The sequence below is a fragment of the Pyrus communis genome, chromosome 5, assembly GCF_041283825.1.
Source record: "Pyrus communis isolate YQ-2024b chromosome 5, ASM4128382v1, whole genome shotgun sequence".
Lineage (NCBI taxonomy): Eukaryota > Viridiplantae > Streptophyta > Magnoliopsida > Rosales > Rosaceae > Pyrus > Pyrus communis.
The window spans coordinates 32,360,578-32,382,565 of record NC_142569.1 but is presented as its reverse complement, the minus strand read 5'-3'; the positions used below and the strand labels follow the sequence as shown (position 1 = coordinate 32,382,565).

The 21,988-nt window shown below is 37.5% G+C and overlaps 1 protein-coding gene and 1 long non-coding RNA gene across 2 annotated transcripts; both read right to left on the bottom strand.

Annotated features, from left to right (window-relative positions):
* Positions 1 to 108: 108 nt before the first annotated feature.
* On the bottom strand, positions 109 to 12,041 carry LOC137725828 (protein GIGANTEA). Its single transcript, XM_068464625.2, has 16 exons — positions 11,645 to 12,041; positions 11,171 to 11,265; positions 10,849 to 11,040; positions 8,596 to 8,667; positions 8,461 to 8,515; positions 8,207 to 8,349; positions 7,778 to 8,049; positions 6,634 to 6,689; positions 6,120 to 6,360; positions 5,854 to 6,004; positions 4,017 to 4,226; positions 2,310 to 3,851; positions 2,033 to 2,101; positions 1,491 to 1,709; positions 687 to 779; positions 109 to 564 (listed from the first exon to the last, which is right to left on the bottom strand). The coding sequence occupies exons 3-16, from the start codon at positions 10,933 to 10,935 to the stop codon at positions 265 to 267; spliced, it is 3,510 nt and encodes a 1,169-aa protein (XP_068320726.2). The 5' UTR covers positions 10,936 to 11,040; positions 11,171 to 11,265; positions 11,645 to 12,041; the 3' UTR covers positions 109 to 264.
* Positions 12,042 to 18,956: 6,915 nt separating this feature from the next.
* On the bottom strand, positions 18,957 to 20,566 carry LOC148697159 (uncharacterized). Its single transcript, XR_015962100.1, has 2 exons — positions 20,368 to 20,566; positions 18,957 to 20,266 (listed from the first exon to the last, which is right to left on the bottom strand). It is a non-coding gene; the product is annotated as an uncharacterized LOC148697159 (long non-coding RNA).
* Positions 20,567 to 21,988: the final 1,422 nt, after the last annotated feature.

Below are 21,988 nucleotides of genomic sequence, written 5' to 3'. Positions count from 1 at the left end.
CTTGGATAACAGTTCAAACACAAGATGGGGCTCAGTCAGCTTGTCTGAACTCTCATTTACACAAATCTCTTTCCATTAGGGACTGTAACGTCTCGTCGGAAAAGAAAATTTTGACAATATAGACACCTTTATATCCACAAGAACAAAATGTAAATCCACTTACCTGCAAACTCATAATCTCTTTAAAGGGAACAAAGATGCAAGTATCCGTTGCGTATATGTCTCACATGAAAAAAATTATACACTGGAAGAAGCTAATCGATATCATATGGAAATACTACAACCCAGTTCTTTTGCGGCGGTATCAAGAAATTTAATATGCATTCCAGTCGCAAGTCTGCTATGTGCTTCCCATGTCAAGCACTTTTCAATATCAGCTTGCCAGTCAATGACATCTAAGTTAAAATACTTATACGACGGACCATGGATACCATTTATCTCCACCGGATTAGGGTTAGGTCTTATTGAACTGGCTTGCAAGATATCACGGAGAACTGATGTGCTCAGAGCACGAACATGTGCACTAGGATGAGAAAGGCAGCGGATGGTAGCTGGCAGACGACACTGCATTTATCGAAGCAGATAGATCACATAACTAATCGTTTCTCTTAAACATTAGAATGAAATAATTCTCAAAAGTCCTAGGAACATAACAGTGATTGTATCAACTAGGGGTGGGCACTTACCTTTAACAGGTTTGAAAGGCCATCAGCGACCGCCAGCCCAGATTCTCCCCACTCTAGCATAGGCTGAATTGCTCTAGCTGTTGCTTCCAGTAGCTGCCCATTTATAAACAGATTGATGCTTTAAGACATTGAAGGTTAATGAAATTGAAAATTTATACGGACTCACTCTAGGCTATGTGGAAAACAGGTAAAGACCACGAGATAACTGATGAAGATAGTATCAGACACATATAGTTGTAAATGAGGATCCAAATGAAGCTAAAATGTAAAAGAGTTGCAAAAGATGACAGTAATATGTCAGCTTTTCATGGTACAAGAAAGAGATTTGATTCTAGTTTATGAACCCAAAAACTTGAGGGCTGCCCAGAGTTGAAACTGATAGAAGATATGATTATCAAAGAAGAAAATGAGAATATATGGGAGAACATGGTGAAAGAAATTCACTTGCCAAACCCGATTTCTTTGGAATCTTGGGTCTAGCTTCACCAAGTTTAGATTATCAATTTGTTTCTCTTTTAATGTTTTTAGCCTTCAGCAATCTTATGTGTACTTAACTACTTATAACGAATATACAACTCAAAAAAGCTTTATATGAGATAAGGACACTAGTTGAGGATGGTTTATGTTTTGAAATATAAGGATGGGAGATCACGTGACTGCCGGGTGCTGAAATCCACCTTCAGTTCGGATATGCAGTGTTCATACAGTTTCCAAAAAGAAAAGATAAAAAGATACTAAAATTCATGTCTCAGATTAGTTAACACAAGTCATAGGCCACAAACATCAATGTAGTCGCGTGTTTACCTCCAGTTGAGGTAAGGTGCAAGCTTCTCCATCAACAAGCATCCCATCGGTGGCACGCAAGAGTAGATCTGAGGCACTTGACAAAATTACCAATGACTCTGGGCTATCATGAATTCTCATCAACTCCACAATCAATTTCACAATCCGCTGGTTGATTCGCCACATCTTCTGGCCTTGATCATCATCTTTGGCAATCCAAGGTTGCAGTTCCCTCTCCGCCTGAAAAGAGTACAAGGTCATGAAACCAACTAAACCAATGAAGCCACCCCAGAACTAATAATGGAGAATGGTAATCCAACTGATTTACGACTATACCAGGAAAATAATGTCAAATAAGAAAGCCACTGTTTTGACACCAGCCAAGAACAACTCTTACAAAATCAGGTGTTGAAAACGAATTAACAAGAAAACAATGTTTTTGGACTTCGTTACTTTGCAATAAAAGATCTAGTTTTCAGTATATATCAATGAACTCATACATGGTCTCACCTGAAAAAATAAATAGAAAATCATGTAGTGTACAAGTGAGACAAAGTTCAGACCTGAAGAACGATTGCTGTGGCTGCTTTTTTGGGTGTTGCTGACACAACATTGCATAATGCATCAACGACCTAAAGTTAGAAAAATGAAATAAAAATTACATGTCAAACATTATACATAACGGAAAAATGGCAACAATATATCAAATAAAGTGTAGTACAAATGTATCTAATGAAATTACTGATTCAGAGCAGAATATAGAAACGCGGAACCTGCTAATAATATTGGAGAAGTTTATCATGACGGTGATGCAAAGTGACACAAGAAATATAATATTACCTGCCGCCATCCTTGTTGAGCAGAAGTACTTTCTGCAGAAGGTTGGGTTTCAGGAGCTGCAATTAACTTGTACCACAACAGCGAGACAACGGAGAAACAGAGCTCTTGTTTCTCTGCGAGTACTGATCTTAGAAGAACCTGAGCACTGCAATTAAATCCTATATGCCTGTCCATGGTAAGAAAGTTGGCCAAATCCGAAGCATCTAATGGGAAACTTGCAACACCTTTACCAAAGGTATTTCCGGACCCCTCATTTGAACGTGATGCACCAATAGATTTTCGTTTAGATTCTGAATGTGAAGAATCCTCACAATGCAAGGCAGATGGCTGCCCGACAATGGAGCATCTACTGTTTCCACCTTGACTGAGTTTTCTGCCTTCAAAACACACAAAGGAATCCCTCCAAATTGGAACTTGCATTAAGCGTGCTTCCAATGGTTCAGCCTTGTTAACAATAGATGCAACAGCCTTGCTGTGGAAATCAATAAGGTTGTATAGTGATGATGCCCTGGAGCAAATTTCAGTGTCCCACTTACAGCGCATCAAGACAGACAGCGCATGCATGCAAGCTTTCGACCATCTAAATAACTCAGAAACATGAGCGGCAACCATAGCTGCTGCAACTATCTCATTTGAACTGTAACTCCACGAAGTGCCAATTGTAGATGGCTTCAGCAAAAAAAGTGCTTCCAAGATTGATAATATTCTGCGTGTGTGACAAACTGCCGAGTCTACACTACTTCGAAACTCAGTAGTGCATACATTTACTTTCGCAGGCTTTGCTACCTTTTTTGCATTTTTAGAGTGACTATGATTAATCCCCTTTGAAATCAAAGGGAACAACTGAAGCTCACATGCAAGAGCACAAACAGCAGCCAGAACATAAGAATCAAATGCTGCTACTGGCCCTTGTTTTTTGGTCGTTTTAGTTCTGTCTCTCTGCATATCAGACATCTTATCTGATTCTTCAATGCTCTGATTTGGTGGGAAGCTTTCATCAACTCTTGCTTTCTTGCTACCATTGGACTGCGCTTCATGACTGACACATACAGTTAACACAACAAAAAGTAGACGTGAAGCCAGCTCTACTGAGGCACATGATTCTAAGAATAGTGAATGAACCATTGTACGCAGCTCTGCAACAGCCAGGTTTTTTGAGGCCGGCCCCATACCAAAAAGGTACCTTGTTTTCCGGTTTTGCTCTCTAGAGGACTCAGACGGAAATGTTCTCTGAAGAATCGCTTCAACAGTGGCAACAAATATCTTCATAAGACATGCCTCAGAAGGACTTCCGCGAGGAAGATACTCCAAGACCTTGAGGAGGGGTATATACAGATTCCACGATAAAATCGGAGGTTGTAATGGAGTGGCAACAATAATCTCAGGAAGGTCAACTGCAGACGAACTTAAAGGAATGAGGCCATAGGCAGCTTCCCATATGGTACAAATTCTCCATTCAACCTCAGGCCCATGGGCACAGAGCATAGAAGCAATCCCTTGGGCAGTAGCTTCAATTGTAGCTTCCGCGGCAGGAAGTTCGATCTGATCAATAGTATTTTTGAGGTAGAATTTAGGTTCAATTAGTACTTATTCGTTGAACAAAAAAAATATGATTAAAAAGAGCGCCAACAAAAAAGAAACTAGATCAAAGTGCATTTTAGCAGCTGAAGGATAAAAACCTGAATACAAAAAGTTATTAACTGGTACCTGTTTCTTGTAGCTTGAGATGTAACCACCCAAAGGCTCATGCTGAACTTCAACTCCATCAACTTGTCTTAGTGGAGGGAAAAGCAATGCAGGCTGCGAGAGTATTCGGAAAAGTAAAGCTGCCGCAGCATCAGCTGCTATACCTGCTCTCATGGACATTGCAGTCCCAATTGCCCGCAAGAAATGTAAATGCATCCAGTTCCTAGGAAGCTGCATGAATAAAAGAAAAAATGCAATTAGCCAAAAGTGCTGCATCCATCAGTTTTCAGAGCTGCTACAAATCAAATACTTTCCACTAAAAGAGGACGAGAGAGGGGGGACAGCTTATGGAATTTTCAGCTTATTAGTGGACTGCTGTTCTAAAAGCTTGGATATATTTACATTTGTCTACACAACAAGGCATGCATTAAAAGATTAAAAATTGATTACTCTATTTTATTCAACTGTACATGTTACACAAGTACATCAATCTATCTCATGAAGTATGTGAAAGTGCAAGATTTGGAAAACGGCATGTCCCAGAATCTTAAGCTGTTTAGAAGTGGCTAATGATATGCAAAGGTGCACTTTTCCTTGTCATGCACCTATTATCACCAAAGCAGTATCTCACCAGTAATTCCATCAGAGTATCAATTACCCTAAATGAGGGAAGCATAAAATCCTAAAGTTGTCTAACCGGGCAATAGAGCAGAAAGAAAGTGAATCATAGGATCAATGTCACCTTTGCAAATGTGACAGCCATGTCCCAACATTAGTAAAGAATCATGGGGTGTGTGAAAATCACCACCCAAAATTAAAAACGAAGCTTTCAGCTTTTAACAAATGTAATGAACGCATAACTATGAAAATTTCAAGGATGGATTAAAACCAGTAAAAAGACCAATCGCCCACTCCAACTAGATACTCCAAAACAAGCACAAAGTTGCCACCCCACAAACTCGCAAAGAATATATGTTTCTGAAACTTCCATGCCAGCTAGGAAGCACATAAAAAGAGTGAAAGAAGCAAAGCCCATGACACTACAAAACCGATATGAAAATTGATAGAGTACTATCAGACAATGTAGTAAATGGTTTCCCACTATTTTTTGTCGTTATGCATGTGGTGTCAATCAAAACAATATACTCCCACTTAATTAGGTTTTTAACAGTCAACAAATAACCTCAGAGGGAACTCACTAGATCTGCTTCTGCAGCATCTACCAGTTAACAGGAAGGATGCCTTTCACATCGCGACTTCGCATAATGTTTCTGAAGGTGATATTCTAGTATCTTAAATGTCAATAAGGTTGAAAGGTTGTTTCTTTATCAGAGCTTAAAAAATGTATCCTTTTTACATGTGCGTAAAAATGACACATCAATTGATTTTAGATTTTGAACCAAACTATGATAAATCAGGGCTAAATTGTAAGTGGACTGTTTACATAATCGCCACTTTTCAGAATCAGGTAAGAAACAAGACTATTGTATATGTATACTGGAATGGGGATTGATCGTTGAAAGACCGCTGAAAGACCACTGAAAGACCTTTCATATAACAGAAGTATCAATAGTTCTGTTCCTCACCATCTAATGCTAGCAGAAATTAGTTACAAATGTGAGGAGAAAACCATTTTAGAGATATTCTTGCTGATCAATGGCAATTTCACATTTACTAATTGATTGCTATTTCCGATCGAGAGAAATTTGTCCATCATAAAGCATGCCATGCATGAGATGCCAAAAAAGTTGTTGCTGAAAAAATGAAGATAGTATGTCTTCAAATCAAGCTTGATATTGATCACCAGCATAGCATCAGATAATATTCAAATATTTGCAATCACTAGTGTCCAGCTTACCCTTATGCCAGATGCATAATCCTCAGCAGCACGAAGTAGTTCCACAAGCTGTACAGCTGCATCAAGTGCATCAGGAGCCCAGGATGGTGGTGCTTCTAGAAGTCCAAGAAGAAGTCTTTGGGTGGCACTTGGAGTAGCAATGGCATAATACCTATTGCATGGTGTAAGAAATGAATAAATATTAGCAAAACTCAGTCAGGTACACAGAGCAACTCAGATTCTTTTCCTTTTGTAGTGGCTCGAGAGAAGGAATTTTGAAGATTTACCTATGAAATAAACGTGCATAAGGCTCAAGAGCTGGTAGCCCCGCCACTAGGTGTTCATCCAACGCTGTAGTTGGAGGAGGAAGAAGAAGTGCAGGGACAGCGACTGCTGTCAAAGTAGCAGTCTCATAGCGAGCAACTTCCTCGTCGCAAACACTTAATATAACTCCAGCACCGTTTGCAACAGCCCACCTTGGAGTTGATGGCATGAGCTGTGGATGTTTTCCAGATCCGCAAGAAGAAGCTAAGAAAGAGGAGAAAATAGAAAAAGAAAATGAAAGTCATTCATGGTGGACTCTATATAATATAAATAGATAGGATTTTTTGGATATCTCAATGCTATTTTCCTTTACATTCCACCAGAATGCATAAACTGCATGCAGTCAGACTCTGTGTTACATGTTAACTGATTCTTGCAGAAAAAAAAAATTTCATTTAACGTATGGCGCTCAAAAACAATCTAATGAATACAGCAGCAACATTGCATTCTATACTAGTGAAGGAAGATTTAACTAACCAGTTGATGGTGGCTTGAGTTCTCCAGCAGCATATTTTCCCATAACCCCGCTGCACCTGTAAAGAACACACAGGTTTTTAAATTACATGAGATTGAATAAGAAAAGTAGCAGCAAGATGAAATGATTTGTTTAACATTTGATAGCTTTTAAACTTTCTTTTGAAATTGTGAACAATGAGTAGCACGAAACTGCTATTGAACTAATGAAGAACTTATCTCTAACATAAAAACATAAATAGCCACAAGGAATGTTCCAACCTCCTTCAGAGCTTAATCTTCTACAGGTCTACCCTTCTATCATTTACATGCACGGACATAGAATTAAGAAATACAATAATTAAGAATGGAATAGAGAAATATAAGGTATCCATGTCTTCCTTACTTTGCCTAAATCCCTTTGGAATTTAAAAGTCCCTCACCCAAATATATCCTTAGTGAATGTGACAAAAGCGCATGGTTCAGGTTTAAAAAGTAGATACAATGCTAAGACAATAATAACAGAGGTTCACATGATGAACTTACTGAATACAAACATTAAATCTCATAATTGCACCGAACCCTAATAACCCATTTCCTTTCCGTAAATTGTACTCGTCTAAAAAGCTTTATGAGATCAGTGTGAAGATTAAAGTCCTCCAGCTAAATCTAAAACATTCAAATTTAAGCTACAAGATACTGTTTCATATTGTTGACAAACAGATTGCTAACTGTCAGGCAGTCATAAGTGTTGTCTACCTAAGTTAGAAAATCAAAAAATTAACAGACTTTGGAAGCTTAAAAATCCTAGCTTTTCTTTAGTGGAGTTATCTATTTAAGAAATTCCTGGAGGGATGAAAACAACCCGTTACCATGAAAATTGCTACAAACACCCACCAAACCCATGGGGCAACAAAATGATTTTGAATAGTTCACGTGTTTACTATCTCATTGGTCAATGTACCATTTGAACAATAAAAAACATTTTTGGATGAAGTGCTGCTTAATAGGCAATACGTACGAGCAAACCTCTGTTGTTTACTGTTTTAATTTGATTGGAGTGGGTTCCGCTTTGTGCATATACACATGACTCGAAATCAACACCACAATGGTTATGACATTGACTTTCAACAAAAAATAACAATACTCAATCAAACTACGCACTCACCAGCGGAAGTAATCACTTCTGATGCCTAGAGGTGCAGCAAGCAATATATCAGTAATCCAAGGAGACAACGGCCTTATGGGTTTCTTCTCTTGTTGTACCAAAGGTAAATGGCTGGATTCACCATCTCCAGAGTCACTTGTTGTGGCATGGCTTCCACTGCTGCTTCTTTCTGTTTCATTATTCTGTTGTTCCGCCTTGTATATGGGGCGATTGTAATGAGTTAAAATTCGCAAAATCTCCCCACATGCCAAAGCCCACTGCTCAGAATACTCCTGTGAAAAATGGGAAGATACAAATAAGTAAATAATTAAATTAACAATACTTCTGAATTTTCTGCTACATAGAAAACATTCCTGTTTCATCAAGAAAGAAAGTGTCGGTATTAGATTGAACTGAAAAATGAAAACTCTTAATCTGATATGTTATCACCTCACTGCTTGGGCAGACCAATGATATGAACGAAGCAAATGGAGGGCTACTGCTCTTATAGGCCAGGGTACCATCAATGATGCATGAAATAATTGGAAGGATAACAGCATGTCCATGCTCAGGGTGATGAAGAACAAACATAGCTGGAATATGTCCAAGTAGAAAAGCATTCATTATGCAACCACAAAACGGCATAATATAATCTCCAAGTTCTAATCAATCATATAATAATTAACAGGGTAGAGTATGAATACCTAGAACATCATCAAAGAGACGCTTCACCTCTGATGGATAACGGTTGCGGATCAGCTGTCAGCAGACAATGTATTAGTACAAACAAGGCGGACTGCACAAAGACAATGACCATGACATAAACACAAAGAGCTTACTTCGGCAATATCCTCAGGAAACTGTTCTGATGTAAACTGACCAAAGTAGTCCACATATGCAGTAATTTGTGCCTACAGGAAGGTAGAAGCGATAAGGAAAGCATTTTTTCAGTTCTTGTCAGAGGTTTAGAGGCAGAATATAGCAAAAAAAAAAATCTCTAGAAAAAGAAAGAAATTGATCTTTTCCAATCGCTGATTAGTTGTCATGGTCTATACCTAGGGCTGACTTTATTACTTTTATATTTTGTAGTAAGTTATAGACTATATCTGTTTTTCTAAGAACATCTCCAAGGGATTATGCATAATTATGAGGCAAAGTCATCCTTTAACAAACTTGGTGGCATTTTGCCTCTCCCACATATATACCTCATCAGAAAGTTCGTCACCCAAAGGATGAGACAGTACAATTTTTGGCAACCATTACTGTCTTTAAATTTTCATTTAAAAAAAAAAAAGACTTGTCATTCCTATTGTACTTTTTATTACACAAATTGTGTGGGCTATTTACCTCATGCTTCTCAACAACAGAAATCAACATGAAAAGGAGGTCACATGACAAGTTTGGGTCGGATCCACAATATTTTCACCTTTTACTACAGAATAAATCAAAGAAATAATGGAGTTGGATTGCTAAGACCTCCAGATAATACATAATGACAATGGTTTATGAATTACTAAACTAAACTCTTAGCGACATTATTTCAGGGTAAGGGAGAAGACAGATTGTCTCTTTGGGTGGAGTACAATCAATAGATGCTGATTATAAAGGTTCACCTGTGGTCTTAGATTCTAGGTCTCCTATCTAAATCAACTCAAATATGAGCCTTCAAAAACTAGTAGTCCCAACTCTGGCTTCAACTGAAATACCTAGCTCAAATATTCACCCCTATTTAAGAACTGTTCTGAGCAATATATATCATAAGTGCATCAGAGGTTACCTATGAAATCACACTAAACTTAAAATTCCTTTAGGGTACGTTTGAGTGATGGACTTCCAAATTCGAGGGAATTTAGGCAAAATGAATAAGAAATGGATCACAAAAAGTTATACAGGACATAGGAGGAATCAGAAAATGCACCACATGAGCATTTCAAAGGTGTGTAAAAGGAATTTGTAATTGACTACTTCAGAGTAGTCATTTGCAAATCCCTCTCACGTACCTTTTGTAATGCTCATGTGTGCATTTCTAATCCCTCCTATCTAACTTTTTGTGATCCATTTCTTCATCACTATGCCTAAATCCCTTGAAATTTGGAAGTTCCTCACTCAAATCAACCTTAGGGCATGGTTGGTTGTACTTGTACTCGAGATTTTTGTCCAATTAATGAAATAACTGGCACACTTAATAGTGGAAGCTGGATACCTACTGTGGCATTTCACATAATTTGGTTTTAGCAGCATGTCAACTTTTGTGTCGTATAGCTGCAATTAACATAAAGATTCATTCCCTCAAATCCCATGTATACAGAATAAGTCCGCACAAAGCATGAAAACTAGAATAGATCGATATAAAGAACAAGGAGAAAAATCTGTTTATTCAAAGTCTACCGTCCCACTAACTTGTAATTCAAACTAAACCAAACTTCTTCACATCAAGGGATGAATGACTGCAAGCTTATTCACATCTATAGGGAGAAGAACTATGTGGCAGACTGTCTTGCTGCCTCTGGTTTAAAGTTGGAGTTAGGTTGTCATTATTTTGATACTGTACCAAGAAGGGTTGGAAAGCTCTTGTTGGAAGACACTGGTGGGTTTTAAGGGCCTGTTTGGGATTGCTTTTGGAGTGGATAAAAGCACTTCTGCATTTGGCAGAAAAATTTAAAGTGTTTGTGTCAGTGTCAAGGACTTTCTGAAGATACACTTCGGAGCGCTTCATTTTCCTTTTTTGGTAAAGACTTCAACATATTTCGAATAAAGGCACTTCAAGCCAAAGCATTCCTTCTACAAAACCAGTCCCAAACAAGCACTAAATACCCAAAGTTATGCAATTGTTGGGTTTCGGCCCTCCTTAGCACCAAAAATAAAGCCACCAAACTGGACATATATTAAGAAGACAATTCAGAGTAGTAGTCAACATGGACGCTCACATAGCAACAGAGCATGAGAGGTTTCAAACCCAATACCTCTAGGAACCAGTACCATAGTGGATGACCCTTAAATTTCATGAGACATGTCAAGCTAGCAATACAAATATAGACACTGAAAAATATAATATAATTATGTACAAGATTAGGAATAAAATTTGTATTCACCTTCCGTGGTAGGGTGTCCTGCGGGGGCGGCCCAAACAATGAGGAGAACTGAAGCCGATCAAACCATCTTTCAGATGTAGCAGCCATAGAAGCTTAATCTCCCAGATAACCTTTAATCCAGTGTCAACGCCAACTTTGCAACGAAAACAAAACAACACACAAGAGAGCCCACAACGCTTTCCCTTCCACCCGCTACCAATCAATAATCAAAATTTTGTAGTTTAACATCCCAGCATAAAATTACTTCACCAATCTCCCACAATTAAACAATAAAGCTGGTGCTACCCAAATAATTAATCTGAAAAAAAGTGGGCAATCCAACCCTCTGTTCTTCACAATCCAAGTCTCTGCCTCTCACAAAATCTTCAAAACTTTCAAATCTTGATAACTTAATGCCACATTACTGCAATCTGATTGCTGTGAAAGCAAGATACAGCACATAAATTTAGAAACTTATAGGAAAAAAACACAACTTCCAAAAGATTGCCAACCGTCCAATCATTCACATGAACATCAAATTAAAAAAATAAGAAAAATTAATGGAAATCAATAAACAAACCCATGTGGGTAGTTATGAACTAGCACCTAAACATTCAACTGAACTAATTTCCTTCTCAAAATCTGGCACATGAATGAAAAATACCAAGTTCTAGAAATTGGGTTGGCTTCAAAATCATATCCTTTTTCAATTAAAATGCAAAAACACATCACAAAATACAGAAAATCAAAACTAATTACATGCCATAACTGCAAAAATCCGAAACTTCCCATAAAATAACTGAAATAAAATAAATACCTGGGGTTTCTCTGAGAGCTATTCTGTTGAAAGGTTTTGGCTTCGGATCTGTATGCTGGAAAATATTCACTGTAAAAATCAGCTTCGTTATTTATTTTCCTTTTATCTTTCTTTGTAGTTGGAATAATTGTAAGGGGCTGTAGTTTTGGTAAGAGAGCTACAGAGAGAGATAGAGACAGAGAGAGGAGAGAGAAAGAGGAGATCTTTACAAGGCCTTAGGCTTGCTCTCCGAGGTTTGTGCGTACGTGGCAATGATATTTATCTCTCGCCTAGGGCCGAATGGCACGTCATGTCACATGCATGGATGCCCATCATGCACACATGACATATACACACATACATATTAAATATATGTCAAATGACGAGGAAAGAGAAGAAATATGAGAAACTCCAAACTAGGTCAAGCACTGAGGCTTGCCAACTTTACTTTATTGTCAATATAAATATAGAAATATACTTCCAAAGTTAATAATATAGAAATATTTTTTAAAATATACGAGAAATCTCACCTACAAATAATTGTCTCGGTACTGCATGAGGCTACAATATATTTTTCATGTCCAAATCAAATGGCCAGAGGGGGCACGCGCCCCCTCAAGTTTTTGGTCTTGGAAAAATAGTGGCCTGAGCATGAATTAGGATCCTGCTTAAATTGTAGTTACATTTAGTTGCTTAATAGGATATCGAATCGGACTACGGTAAATAATAATCAACTCACCACCACTAACTCTATCATTCCCTTCTCATTCAAATCACAATGAGGCAGATTAACATAAAGTTTAGTTGTAAGAAGGATCCCTCCTCCAATACGTCTAACAAATTTGACATCCTAGCCCTATGCACATATAATTATCTATTTGTTCATGAAAACAATATTCTCTAAAGATATAATCGAAATGGCACAAAGGGTGTGGATGTTCACTAAGCACAAATGGGTATAGGTTGGTCAAGTGCTCGACGACATTGCTCACTTAAAATTGAATAAAAATTTGGTGATGCGCATACCATTTTTGGAAATTCATAAGAACTTGCGTCTGCCATTACTTAGTTGTGACCCTCCCCCCTGAACATTATTTCTAAATTTGCTCTTGGCCAGTGGCCCTAAAGAGTGTATCTATGGGAGTTCCTACTCAGGTTGAGGGTTTCAAATATGTGTTCACTTTGCACTAGACCAACCCTTTTGAATTAGAATTACTGTTATTTGAATGTGTTGGAAATTTTGAGTATAATTTCATTGTCCCACATTGGTCACTACCAAAAAGTCCCCTTACTTTATAAAGCTTTGTCCCTTATAGAAAGTGATTGGAGTGATGGACCATGAAGAATAAAATTGGGCTTAACATTGAGTTTGGGCTTTTGGGGTGTACTAATTAACTGATAATTAATATATAATTAATTATCAAAAGATGAGTCTTGAGCCTTGGGGCTCTAATAATTAAATTCTTTAATTAATTTTGGATTTAATTAATAAATTATTTTTTACCAACAGACTCATCTTTTCAAATGAAGTCTAAAGTGTGGTGAAAGAACACAGAGAGCAAACACCCCTCTAAAAAGATGTCTCCCAACAGATGCATCCCTTTTTCATACTTGTTGCGAACAGGCATAATCATATTATATATACATCAATCTGCATGACATTTAGAACAAAAAAAATAAAAAAATCTTCTTCTACAATCCAAAAAGCATTCTTACTGAGAGAACCACAAAGAAATTCTCCAGAAGTTAAGTTTTCAGATGCTGGAATTCTGACTTAATCGTTGAATTCTGGTGAAGCAAACGTTTGTAGAACTACAAGCACTGAGTAGGGGCGAAACATTGCGGCAGACGAGCTTCGCATTTATCATTTATTAGCATATATAAATTTATCATTGATTGTTAATATTTTCCAACAAAATGAACATGGAGAATTTTTTGTTTGGCCTGAATACAAGGGACAAGACGAAGTAAAAAATTGGTATCGATACAGAATGCTACAAGAAACTTTTGTGTGCATTTAGTATAGAGTAATGTGCGGATTCAGTTTCTAAAAATTAGATCTCTAATTTATTTCACTGGACAAATCTGTGGACCTTTAGTTTGTAACAAGTTAGTAATGGAAATATTTAGTAATTGTTAGGAAATGACTTAAAAATGGTTGATTAGCAAAGACATTTAAACGAGTTCACATTTAAATGATATTGGTGCTAAAAAATGTAACTCAAATATTCCCAATCTCACTTGCTAAAAAACTAAATCACTCATCCCAATATTATGAAACCTGAGAATCTGAATACAATGAAGAGTCATTCACTAAAAAATAAGATTCTAAAAAACATTAGACGCTAGTAGAACAGCGGGTTGGGGCTTAGCGCCTAGGCGAGGGCCTAAGCGGATTAGGAGGATTTAATTAAATTTATTATATAACATATAAATAAGTACACTCTAAAAAATAAAAATATACTTGTATTGAGAATTTAGGAAAGTTAAAACTTAAAACTAAAGCCATATTGCCATCATCACTGAGAAATGTAGGAAAAAAAAAAAAACCAAAAACCAAAAACCAAATTTGAAAATTCACTAATTAAGGAGGTTATTTAGAAAACCCATTAACTTAATTAAAAGAAATTAAAACAATGGAATCTTCTAGCCTTCGCCTAACCCTCGCCTAACCCGCCTAGCTCACCTAGTCCCTTCCTGACTTTTCTCCACATTCCGGCCTAAATTGCATCGGTCCTCCACCGCTTAGCGCCTAGGTCAATTTGTAGAACATTGCCAAAAGGTTAATAAAATAGCATTAGTAGAATAAAAATGAGTAAATAAACCTATACTATAGCAAAATTTTAACCAAACAACCTGCAAAAGAGAAACACATATTCATAACTCAAACCCCCCAACAAAATGAGTGCACGAATGATGCAAATATTGAGGTAAAAGATGTTGAATCTAACTATGTCATTGAGCAACTTAATATTACGGTCTAGTGGTATTTCTCTTCATTTGTAAGTGAGAGGTCTTAGGTTCAATTCTCGCCAAAAGCGAATTTGAACCACATTATTGTTAGCCTATTGTGAGGCTTGGTTGGGGATATGTGTCTTTTCCTTAGACTCAAGGTACTGACTCCTAGAGTGCGTCTATTGGTTGTTGTCCATATTCTAGATTGTTAAATTCATTAAGGTACGAGAGAGGGTCAAGTCTTTCGAATACCCTAGCATCATTGAATACCCTATTATAGTAGTGGGAAGAAATATTCAATGACTTCATGTTCAACTTGTTTGGCAAGAAAATAAATAATGGTTTCATGTTGATTACTTATGTTAATTTGTTCTTTCTCACACTGTTATTACCTTTAACAAATATTTGGTTGACCAAATTTAAAGTTGCATGTTTCCAACTTTACTCAATGAAGATTAGAGAGTGTTAGTAAAATCAAATCAAATGACTATTTAGTTGACTAGGTATGCATAAAAGAAAATTTTGGTCAATATTAATGCATAAAATTTGGTAGTGGGGTGAGAGAGAACATATAAGATTCTAAGTATTTGGATTGACTTATGAAAAGTGCAAACCAGTTATCAAATTAGTGCGCCACTTCAACATTTTTTTGGTTCCAAAATTCCTGTAGGACCAATACCCGATTCATTACATATTTATATAGTAATGCCTCATCAAATGGTGGAGCAATTTTTCAGTGTATTGAAAACTGGGTTTTGTATATCAAGTATCATAATACAATTGGTTTGATTTTTTTTTTTTTTAAGTTTCTAATCAATTGTTTTATTACACTTTGTGTACTGGATTATATTCTCGAAACACCAAAAAAGCTCCTCAAATGGTGCTCGTTGTTTGCCTTTTATCCTTTACTCATGCAATTGTCGTTTAAATAGCATAAACAGGAGAAAACCACTTTGCAATTTGCATCTCAAGTGAATAAAGCAAGCAATTGATAAATCCAACTTCTAGTTTTTTAATCTTAGTGCTACTTGACACACTCCAACCGGAGTCAAGGCATGTTGGCCGTCACCTGAAGGTGACGTAATAATACACCTTGACCCAAAAAGTTCACTAGGACTTCGAATTGAGTTATGCTAGCCGACACCCGGAAGGTGACGAATCCATAGAATGTGATGATGTGTAAAGTGTGAATAAATTTAAAATTAAAAGTGCCTATATACACAATTAGGCGCTGAGCAGGTATGAACCCATTTCACACGTGATACAGAGCATAAAACAAGTACAGTGAACAAAGATAATAATTATACCATCAATATATGCCACCAGAACTGGGAGTGCCACATGTCCTTGTCGATACGGAACCATGCTACTAGAACCTAGAAGGGTGTAAAAATAGAAAGTGTGAGTGGTCAAAACAAAGATTTTCAAAATTATTTCCATTATCAAAGGTAGTAACCCCTTGCAGTAAAACTCAAATAGTTTCCAGCAAATCATACTACGTAGAAGTATGACATCAAAAGTATACTAACAGTAAACTCAGAAGTATAATACTACTCAGCATCTCATTAGCAATATAAATAAACATGTGCTTAATAAAACCATATTAGCACGCAAGCTGGAGTCACCTATAGTGACCTGTACGACTTATTCATATCTCATCATATATCTCATCAATCATGGCTAGCGTATAAGTCAGAGTCACCTATAGTGACATGTACAACTTATTCATATCTCATCAAATATCTCATCAATCATGGCTAGCATATAAGTCGAAGTCACCTATAATGACATGTACGACTTTTTCATATCTCATCAATCATGACTAACAAATAAGTCGGAGTCACCTATAGCGACCTGTACGACTTATTCATATCTCAGTAATAAGTCAGCTATATTCACCTCTTATGGCCTGTACAGCTGAACTCATAGCTCATCACATATCCCTGCACACGAGTCAGAACCACCTATAGTGGTATGTACAACAGGTTGGTGTAAATAAATACGCTCAAATGCTACGATCACGTGAAGGTTGTGCGAAGTATCGCAAATCATCTACGAATCGGAACCACCTAATATGGTCTGTACGACAGGCTGGCACCTACCTTGGATTCAAGGTGAGCGTGTGGTACGGGAAGTGAACGATCACGTGAAGGCTAAGCCCTGGCCACGGGCAGGAGCACTAACATCGAGGTGCAGGTTTATAAGCTCTAATATATCTCAACACAATCGTACTCACTACCATCATTATCATCAAAGTGTACTTACCTGAATCTCACCTGAGCGTCCGCAGCGTCATTTGGCACTTCAAAGCATTCACAATAATTAGATTCAGGTAATATACATATGAATATGCCATGATACAATCTAAACCCAAACATTTCATAGTGTTTCCAAATATAAATAATATAACATAGCATGAAATGCATAATCTGTAACGCCCCACTTCCAAACTACTTAGTTTTGGGAATAATTATCGGTGATAAGCTCAACTAGACACTAGTTTAATTAACTATCACTACTTACGTTTCCTTACTTCAACTTCTCAATTCTTCATTCATTGATTTATAACCAACATTTAACAACCAAGACATAGGGTTAAATCTCATGTTTTTCAGCAGATTCCTTCGCATTGCTCATTTTCCCAAACAAAGCTTTTGTCTCAATTATTTAATCTCACTTATTGTATGGATGCATCTAACGTCTTGTTAGACTACCTACGTACCCTAAACAGGGATCAAGCCATTCGTAGTTCACAATAATTATTTCAAAGCATTCACAGTAATCATAAGCAATAATCGTTTTATAAACGTTTGTGGAATTATCAATCATATATATATATATATACACACACACACGATAGACAGGAAAAGACCCACTCACCTGAGGTCCGCACTACGACTCCCTAGCACGCATATCGAGACATCACGAACCAATGTCGCCTAGAACAATTATCAAATCACGTCTCAGAGTTCTTACCGATAGAATACATAATTTACATAAAACACATCTCTACGTAATTCACTTCAGAAGATCAGCATCACGGATTCCCGATCCGTTACTTCCAAAGATTCACATTATGTTCCTAGAACCACGTCTTAATGTTTCATTATGATCCAACGGTCGGATCTCCGCCAATTGCCACAACCAAGTGACTGTCAACATTTTATTTTATGAACTTATAAATCCAATTTGCGAAGATCCGTACGTCGGATTCCTAATCCGTAAGTTCCTACATTCTTCAAATATTACGTACTACAATGTAATCCAACGGTCGGATTGTCGATTCACATAAATACCTATTAACATATTATAGAGAATTTAGGTTCCAATGATCAACCTACGTCATTCAAATATCAAAATTGAATTCAAGATATTTAATATAGCCCAAAAATGGCATTGGCGGCCCACTGACCATGCGTGGCCGCCCGACTCGCCGAAAAATTCAACTATTTCTAAAAATTACCAAAATTTACAGGAATGAAGATGTCAATGAGTAGAGTAACTTTCATACTTGTGGCCAAGGCCAATTAGGCCAGGAAGAGCTTCAATTTTGTTAAAACCCGTTGGAAACCCTATACTTAGGTGTGTTCGATTCGACCTCCAAACTTGCTCCGACACCTCCACCACTATCTGGGCTTTGTTCCTGGGTTCCAGGGAAGTGTTTTGGTAGTGGTAAATGAAGGAGATTGATTCACAATTAGTGAATCCCGAGTAATGTCTCACGGCACCCACCGTCGGTTTTTAGAACAATTTACCACCAAATTCCTCCTAATCTTGGGTGAAAATGGAAGAATGGAGGTCAAGGGATGATTTCCAGGTGGAGAATGGGTGAATTTTGTCAGATTATTGGTGGAAATCACCCGGAATTAGAACCAAGTCGAAACCGGTTTGGTTGTGGGCGTGGGTGTGGCTGACGGGAAGAGGGAAATCCCCTCTCCTGATTGGATGTCCACCCCTTTCTCCTAATTGGTCATTTCCCATTTTTGTCTGATTGGTCCACTCCTTCCTCCCTAATTTTCTACTTGGCTACAATTCCCACATGGTGGGATTTAATTTTCCTTTAAATCTAAAGTTTAGTGAAACAATTTCTATTGTCCGTAGTTATACCGTTATAATCCGGACTCGCAAACTTATTTTGCCTATATGTCCATAGCTTCAAAATCTAATTGGAAACATTAATTGTGACTTCGAACGGTCAATGGAAGTCAAACACCCTCGCCTCAAAGGGTATTTTTGTAAAATCACGTATTAAAGTTATAAATCATCATTTTTAGGGATGGGCTGTTACACGTAACCAAAAAGGAAAGTGAAGCATAAAAATAAGGATAAATTTAAACCAAAGCTAATATTTATTTAATCTAAAGTAGAGAGTGCGCAATAGCAGGAAGAACCCATAAACACAAATGTTTGGAGAATATATGACATAAGTAGTGCAGTCGAATCTAATCAAAATACTTAATACACAGCAAGAAAAAGCTTTTACATTATTTATGGATATGTCAGAACCGTCACAGAATCCTCGTAATGCCACAGAGAATTCAGCTATCTAGGTCCTGGAGGGGTGAAAAACAGAAGGGTGAGTGGGCAAAAACAAAGGTTTATAAAACACATTTATTTTCTAAATATATTAACCCCTAACCGTAAAACATGTATAGTTTCTAGAAAATCATACTACATATAAGTATGAGATCAAATGTAAATCAACAATAAATCCAGAAATACACCAAATCACAATATCTCAACAGTAGCATAATAAAATCAGCTGCTCATCAATCTATGTTAACACACGAGTTTATACAGAGCAAATATGACATGAATAGGACTGAGTGTAATCATAATATACGCTCTAGTACTACAATCATATGAAGACTGGCGCTAGGTGCATCACATATGAGTCGGAGTTGCCTAGGGCAACCTGTATGACATGACTGGCACCTACAATGGATCCAAGGTAAGCGTGCGGTGCGATGTGAACATAAAAGTGAAGTCTGGCCCTGGCCGGGGCGAGTACTGCACTGGTGCAAGCATGTATGATGATGAGCAAGTATAATGTATATGAGCATGCCATGAATATATATAAATCTCACTAAATAATGGCATTTTTAAGATTAAATAAAACAAGCCATGTTAGGCGTAAAATCAATCCAAAAGCATATGTGGAAACTATAAAGTTTCTACACACACACACACACACACACACACACGAAAACAAATGCCTACTCACTGATATGTCAATGGATCCTAGTCTCCTAGCCTTGTTTGTCCTCGGGGTAATTCTCACCTATATGCGAAATAACTAAACTAATTAATTAAATAGGACATATACTAAAAGGCTAGGAAAATCCCCCATAATTTGCTCAAACTGAGGGTTTAAATATACGAAAATATTCTACACGACGTCATGGACCTATACACATCAAGCACACGCTGGCCACTGGCCGAACCCGCCCTCACGCGCCGCCAGGTTGCGACCACACGCACGTCCATGCGCAGGCCACGCGCCTGCACACGCTGGTAGAACTGACAGATCCCTAAGGAATATTCCATTAGATTTGACGGAATATTCCATTAAGTCTAACGGCGTCAAAATATTCAGTTAACTTTAACGAAATATTCTCCTTCTTTCCGGTTGACCTCTGCCATTTGCCGCCGTCTAGTTCGTCAGAATCTGGAAAAATTCACCAATTTCTGGAAAAAATTTCAAACCTTCATATCTTCTTCATTTCACAACCATTTTTGACAAACTTTATATATAACTGAAGTTGGGGAAGAGGAGAACAAGATTATACCTCTTAAAAGTCCAAAAGGTGGATGAAAATGGATCAAAATAGACTTGATATCCCGGACCCAAACTTATCATCTCAAAATCGTGTGTTTTCACATCGGCTCCACTTCAACCCTAGTCTAGTGGCCACGGGGAGTTGCGTAGGTGCTTCCGAAACTCCCAAAACCTTGTAACTTGCACAGGAAAACGTCGGAGAATCCACAAGTCCTTAAGGAAGTGACATGCGGAGGGATGCGTGGGTGGGAGCGAGCGGGCAGCAGGGCATGACGGTCTATTAGGCACACAAATATATCTTGTGATCGTGGGTGTGACTGAGCATTGCACTAAGAGCATATCTGACGAATGTTTTTTAGCTCAAATTGCAAACAAAAGCTTTCTAACGTACCCAATTAGCCTAGGCTAGTTAGAGCTTAAGGCTCTTTGTGAGCCCAAATTAGCCTCAGGCCTTGCTTAAGAACTTTTATTAGACCAACTTAGAACAATGTCGGTGGTCAATGAGATCAAGTCATTTAACACTTTTTAACCTTTAGCCTCTCTTATCACTTGAACAAAAAAAGAAAAAAGAAATTTCAGAATTATGTTAGTTTGGAAGGCATTTTGTCTTTAGATCATGGTCTTGCCGTTACACGTGCTCTAAGATATTTTCTTGTGCCGCCAGCCAATAAGCGACCAGCTCTAGATATTATACATAAGTTAATGGTACATAAGGATCTCGAATATCGTGTTTAAGCGACGTGGCGTAATGGTGTGCCAGCAATATATCTTCCTTCTTCGACTGGTGAGATATGCCCATCCATCTTCTCCCAACTTGGCTCGTGATCCCTGTGGGTCCCATCTGACATGTAATTTATACACGGCCTCTCGCTATTGGTTGCAACCTCCGGGCCCATTTGTCCTTACCCCTTTGGGCTGCTGATTGAAGAATGAATCATATGATAATGGTGAATGCAGATGATGCATGCTATCCCATCGTACCATCATACGTGGTGGGCTTCTATTGGCAGTGTTAAAAGGAGATGTGTGGACGTCTACGTTGACCGAAATTCTCGTTTGGACAAGAGAAATGTTGTGAATCCCTTCCACTAAATCAACCCAATCATCAAATTTGGATACTTGAAATTTGATTTAACAGTTAAAAGTTATTATAACTTTTAAAGGGTTTTCTGTTTGTAGTCGTTTGATCAAATTTTAAGAGTCTGAATTGATTGATTGGGTGAATTTAAAGAAAGGGATCCGGAGATGATCTCTTTTCCTACATATTACTAACACAATATTTTATAATATTAATATAATAATTAACGTTAAAATGTGAAATAACAGAGAATTTATGTGGAATTTCATTTTTGAAAGACTACCTTTGTGTTTTTTTAGTGATAAATATGTCCAAACGAGTAACCGACAATGGAGGTATCTTGTTAGACTAAACCTAAATTTTTTATGTGTCCATAACATATACCAGAAAAATAGTATCTTAACTTTGGTTACGTTAATGCAGTATATATGACCCAAATTTCTATTTTGTAGTGAGGGCAAGGCCACCAATTCCATCTGCATATCATTTACTCCATACCTAGGTGCATGCCCATTTCATGGAAATTTCTCTTATGAATAATAATATGATTATA